The 6168-nt window shown below is 40.5% G+C and overlaps 1 protein-coding gene across 1 annotated transcript in view; it reads left to right on the top strand.

Annotated features, from left to right (window-relative positions):
* The first annotated feature begins 578 nt into the window (after window positions 1–578).
* The window catches only part of pleca (plectin a), a 57240-nt gene continuing 51650 nt past the window's right edge, over window positions 579–6168 (top strand). Inside the window, exons 1-2 of the mRNA XM_008293307.1 lie at window positions 579–749; window positions 6133–6166. Of these exons, the coding sequence (XP_008291529.1) occupies window positions 579–749; window positions 6133–6166 (205 nt within the window). The remainder of the gene's footprint in view (window positions 750–6132; window positions 6167–6168) is intronic.

The raw sequence follows: 6168 nt of genomic DNA, 5'->3' as shown, positions 1-6168 counted from the left end.
AATGGAGCTAAACGTCCAGAACCAAGTTTCTTGCTGCATTCATTCGGTGCCAAACCCAAAGTCCTCACCAGAAACCTTCAGTGCAAATCCTCTCTGGAGCTGTTACACCCGACTAAGTGTTCTTCTGGTACCATGGAGAAGGTTTGCTTGTGGTTTCCAGTAAAGCGGGACTCTGGATTTTCTGTGTCGGGAATAAAAACCTGAACAAGAGTCGCCTGCATTTGCATTTATTTCACACATTTGACTGTGAAACTCAACACAGCAGCGATGAGAAAAGAGGAAAAATGTGTTTTCATTTTCTGCAACACAGACTTTCTCCACTTTTTTAAGTTAATTTAACTACTTGGCTTCTATGATTTATTAAAATAAACCACGAGAAGGAACATTTAGCCTTCAGCTAGCTGGACAAGCAACATGTGACTTTGCTTGATTTTGAAGAAATCCCACACTAGAAGGTTTGGGAATCATTGTTTTAAAGTTTCTGTGTTCATTTCTGCTGTCTGATTAAATAAAAACAAACTTGTTTGTCTTTCTAAAGCGAGTCTGTCTTCGTGTTTCTTGAAGCTGACTTTCATAACATGCATCATTTAATGCAAACGGCGTGTTTCCTGGATGACACACGATTCGGTGTTTGTTTTGTCAAACGGCTGATTAAACAGAACTTCTTTCCGGTTTGTGTTTCTGCAGATGAACGGGACCGAGTTCAGAAGAAGACTTTCACTAAATGGGTCAACAAGCACCTGATGAAGGTGAGTTTCATCTTCAGCTCCGTCTGTCCCTAAACGAACCCACAGCTTGTTTAGTTTAAACCTTAAAACCCCACCTGGTTATGATCAGGTTAAACCGAAGCGTCTGATCCAGCAGATTAACTGGAAGGAGAACGATTTAAAAGAAAATGTAGAAAAAAAAAAACACATTCTACAAGCTTCCTTGGCTGCAGCGTTTAAGTGAAGCCGTGTGCACGCCGAGGAGGCGCTGAGTCACCGACACCTGGACTCGCTTTAGAACTGGTTCAGGTTTCACATCTGGGGTCCAGGCTGCCTGGGCGGGCTCTCGAGGCTCTGCAGGGGAACAGGAAGGAGCCAATGTGGGATCAGAGGAGTTAAATATGTCTGCAACCACCGATAAATGTTCTGACCCTCAAATAACTTCCCAGGTGTACGACACAGAGCTGCAGCTACGCTAACAGTTATTTTTAGTAAATATTAAAGTTCTGCTTTTTGGGGTTTTCTCTTTGTTTTAGGGAGTTCTTGCTTTTTTTATGCATGTAAAAGATCTGCAAACCAACTTAAAGTCCACATAAAACTGAGTCATTCTCTCTTTACCTGCCTGAAACACCTCATTTTAAAGTTCAGGCTTTTCTTTTGTTACTCATCGACATCACAGCGTAGCTCATTTGCATAATGCTGCTAATTTAAACAAAAAGTTTCCTTTCAGTCCGACATTATTCTCTTGCTGGAGCTGCTTCTATTAAAACTCCACCTTGAAACCCAGAGATCTGGTGTTACCGTATGTAGACAACATTTCCTCACTTTTGTCAGCCCAACTGACCAATCAGAGCCTTTCAGGAAGTGGTTCTTAAAGAGACAGGAGCAACTTATTGAATAAGTTCTGACGCAGAACTTTTTACTCATCAGCTGTTTCTTTCGCTGTTTTTGGTTTTGGCTGGAAAAATTTGAGCTTTTCTGAAAACTTTTATCTATTTTTCTCTCACAGATGAACAAAGTTTCGTTTTTTAGTGGGTGTCAGACATTTCTGGCTTCTTCTGCTCTGTTCTTTGCAGCCGACAGCGCCTCCTTCTGGTGACACTCCAGAGCAGTTAATTGAAAACCAGACTCATTTTCTGGTTTTTATTTTTATTCTGCGTCACCGCTCGACAAGTATACGCAAACACGACGATTCATGAATGAAACAGGATCCTTAAAATGCTTCGACAACGATTACGCAACAATTTTTGTATAAAACAGGAATCTGAGGTTTCAAGTGAAAGTCGGGTTAAATTATAGACAAACACCAAAACTGCAGTTGTTTTTCCTGCAGCCATCATATTTCCAGAGTTTCATTCTAACCGAAGCCCACCTTCCTCCACCTGGTCTGCTTCCCGTTCAGCTCGATAAATCCTTGTTTTCACACGGGAACCCCAGCGTGTTGAGCTCGAGGAATGTCTGCCGTCGTCCATGTGCGTCCTGCGACACGAGGCCCGACACGAGATGACTCACAGACTTTGTTTGTTTTGTCGGGAAAATCCCTCAGATTCGTGTCCAAAAGACTGGCGGACGGTCAGCGATCCGCTGGACCTTGAGGCCATTTGGACTGAAGCAGCGCCGTCACGGGATTAAACTGGATATCTCAAAAGTGCCACCTACTGTATCCTGATGTAGTTTTATTTGTAGTTTTATTTAAGCTTTTTTTTTTTTATCCCGCTGTGATCAGGACAAAACCACAGACAGCCAGTTGTCATTCAGCCAAAGAATACAGAAGCACATTTTTAATTTTAAAGACGAAAAACAGGCAAATGAAACTCTACAAAAAAAGCTTAAAACGACAAACTGTCCTCGTGTAACATCTGTCAAGTCAAACCGTGTTTTCAAATTATGTTTGTTTGACATAAATGCATGTTAATATATTCTAATAGACCCCAACATTAAATTACAAACCTGTATATGTGCGTTATATTTACATATTAAAGAGCCCTGCGTTTTGAGGTTTTCTCTTTCTTTTAGTGTAAAGTTAAAATAAAAAACCTACAAGTCCCCATAAGAGGGAGTTACTCTCTCCTTACCTGCCTAAAAAGCCTCATTAGAAGTCCAGGCTTTTCTATTGTTACTTATTGACATCACAGCGTAACTCATTTGCATAACGTTCTGTTACTTAGCTACATCACCAAGTAGCTCATTTGCATAATGCAGGTGGCTTTTTTGTGCATGTAAAAGATCTGCAAACTTAAAACACAAAACCCACCCTCATTTGAAGGCCAGGCGTTCTTCTGTTACCTGTCGACATCACAGCGTAACTCATTTGCATAACGAGCCGCTAGTTCAGACTAAAAGCTTCCGACTGTATTTTCTTGCTAGAGCTGCTTCTGCTGAAACTACATCCATAAGCTCACAGATCTGGGGTTAGACAGAATTACATTTTCGTTCTTCTTGAGTTTCAAAGACGGAAACAGTCAAATTAAAAGCTTAAAGAGAATTAAAGAGACGAAAATGACAAGGAAGTGGTTCTTAAAGAGACAGGACCTAAAACTGAGATGTTGCAGCATTTATTTTTTTAAACATTAATGCATGTAAATATATTCTAATAGACCCCAAAATAAAGTTGCAAACCTGTAAATGTGCGTTTTATCGGCTACAGTCAGTAAATATTAAAGAGCCCATGTTCTGTTTTTGGGGGGTTTCTTTCTTTTTGTGTATTAAAGCTCTTTTGTGCATGTTAAAGATCTGCAAACCAAATTAAAGTCCACACAAAACTGAACTATTCTCTCCTTACCTGCCTAAAGAACCTCATTAGGAGTCCAGGGTTTTCTACTGTTACTTACTGACATCACAGCGTAGCTCATTTGCATAACGTCTAATTAGCAGCTGGTTTAAACTAAAAGCTTCCGGCGTTATTTTCTTACTGGAGCTGCTTCTGCTAAAACTTTATTCATATAGTCACAGGCTAGAATTGCAGCTTAAAGTTTCTTGAGTTTCAAAGACAGAAACAGGTGACGTTAAACGCTAAAACGACCGACTGTCCTTTTCTAACGTCTGTCGAATCAAACCAGCATCTGTGTCCTTTGTCTTCTGCTCCGTCTCGAGTCCTTAAAGTTTTACATCTCCTCTCATCCCACTGTTTCTTCTTTCCATCCTTCACCCTGTCCTCCATCCTTTACCGTCAGCACTGGAAGGCCGAGGTAGGTTCTGGCTCTGACCCGAGTGCTGTCTGGACTCTCCTTCGTTTCCGCCTGCATGTGTGCGTTAGCTTTATCTAACCCTCCTCTCCGAGTCTTTCCTAACTGCCCTTTTTTCCCCCCTTGCGGTGCAGCTTGTCTTTACGTGTTCTGTGGCTGATTACAAACAGTAGCAGTGACTTGCATGCTCAGTTTACAGGAGGTTCAGCACTAAGATTGCTTTTCTTGTAGTTTTCCCAAGTCGTCCTTTTGGTTCTGATGTAGTATTTGTTACCTAAAGGACAAAGAAAACGAGGGATTACGTGATCCCAGGTTTTACCGCATTTGTGAGAAAATGAATGCAAATCTCCTCAATTAACAACCATTCTGCAGATAAAACGTCAATATGGGGCTCTAGTTGACGATATAAACTGTAATTAAGTGACTTAGATGATCTAGTTAACGCCTTTCTGCAGTTTAAACCTCTAGAATACTTATCACATGAGCCGTAGCTAACAGCTAAAACCGGCAATCTTGAAGAATTCATTCTCTTTGGCGATAATCGTCAACCTTAGGCGTGGTTTTTTCAACCTCACCTCCCTGAAATCTAAACAGCGTCGCCACATGTTGACGTTTTGAAGCTCAGTGTGGTGACTCAAGCCGTCTGACGCCTCCCAACCCTCGTCTGATTTAAAAATGAGCAAAAACGTGCAGTCACGGCCTTAGTTTTGCATAACTTTAAGCCTTAATTCAATTTAAATGGGTGAGTTGTATAAAGGTTTAAAGCCAGTGCAGGTAACACGAATGGGGGAATTAGCTAAAGAGACCAAAACCGTCTTTTCTAATGGGCTGCAAACATGTTTATTTCTGCTGTAAAGTTGGACATTTTAACATGGCGCTCTATGAGGATTGACTCATTTTGGATGCAGCCTCTAGTGGACGTTTGAGGAACTGCAATTCGTGGCTTAGTTTTTTAGCCCTGGAGGTTACGACTTCTTCAGACTTTTCCAGTCGGTTAGCGGTTAGCATCTGAGTCAACGTATCGTCATTATCCGTCTTGTCCTTGTTGTTTGGGACATAAAACTGTTTCTTAACACCACATTGCTTCACACATCGGCGACTTAACAGTGAATTTCCTCCACTTTCCAGAAAAATAAGGATGAAACATGTTAATTTTTTTTGCAGCATTGTCGTCACAGACTCTTAGTTTCGTAACACTGGAAGTGAAGGGACTTCCATATAATTTCAATAATGAGTCACAGTATGAGCAACTATTTCTAAAAACATTATGTCTCTATTCAGCTAAACTTCCTCATCAGTGTTAAAACAAACTTTTTTTGTTAAGAAATAGTTTGTGTCCCATATGGCACCATTATACTGAGACTGAAGTTCTGTTTTCACTCGTTGTTTGATTAGTTTTAGGAAAAATATCACAGTTCAGTTGAAACTTTCACGACAATAACCGCATGTTAGAAACTTGACACCAGAATTATTTTGTTAGATTAAGCAAAACATGCACGATTTAAGCTAAACCACAACTTTCTGACAGCATGTGGTGATGGAGGGTGGTTTAACAGACGTTTACTTGAATGAAAGTCTTCAAGATTGCCGCTTTTAAGAAATAGTGAACTACTTGAGCAGAGTTGTGGGCGAGCTGGTGTGCTCGAGCTACACACTGTTTTAGGAAAAAAAAAAAAAGACTCTTGTTATTTGAATAAACATATTATTCAGGGTCAAAAACTATTTTCTTATAAAGTAAATTATTGTTTTGTGTATTCATAGCAGAAGGGCGGTTGTAAGATATTTGTGTTAGTTAAATATCAACAACTGCACTTATAAACTCCTAATTTACTGTATTTGTAGCCTAAATAATCTTAAAAGTTGCGTTAATGTGAAAAGAATCTTAACTTTGGTTCTTACATTACACATAAACTCCAGACACGAGCGACCAAACGCTGCAGAAAGTCGTCAGACTGGATGTTTGCTTACAGCCGGTGGTCTAACTGCTTGCTGACGTGTTAAAAATAACACGAGGAGTGATGGAAGTAAGAGGTTATGAACAGAAAACGTAGTAATTTGCTGCTGTGTTTCCCTTTTCCGATGAATTTCAGTGTCATTGTGATTGTTGTGCGTGTCTTTGCTTCCCCGTGGAGATCAGCCGCCGTTTGTATGCTGTGTGAATACAAACGCAGTGATGTGAGGCTGATGATCGATGATGTGACTGAAAGACTAAAAACCAGCTTCCTGTGTTGTGTCCTCAGACCCAGCGGCACATCACCGACCTGTACGAGGACCTC

This window comes from Stegastes partitus, unplaced genomic scaffold (genome assembly GCF_000690725.1).
Source record: "Stegastes partitus isolate 25-593 unplaced genomic scaffold, Stegastes_partitus-1.0.2 Scaffold872, whole genome shotgun sequence".
In the NCBI taxonomy this organism is placed as follows: Eukaryota; Metazoa; Chordata; class Actinopteri; family Pomacentridae; genus Stegastes; species Stegastes partitus.
The sequence above is the reverse complement of the archived record's forward strand: the minus strand, read 5'-3'. Positions and strand labels throughout refer to the sequence as shown.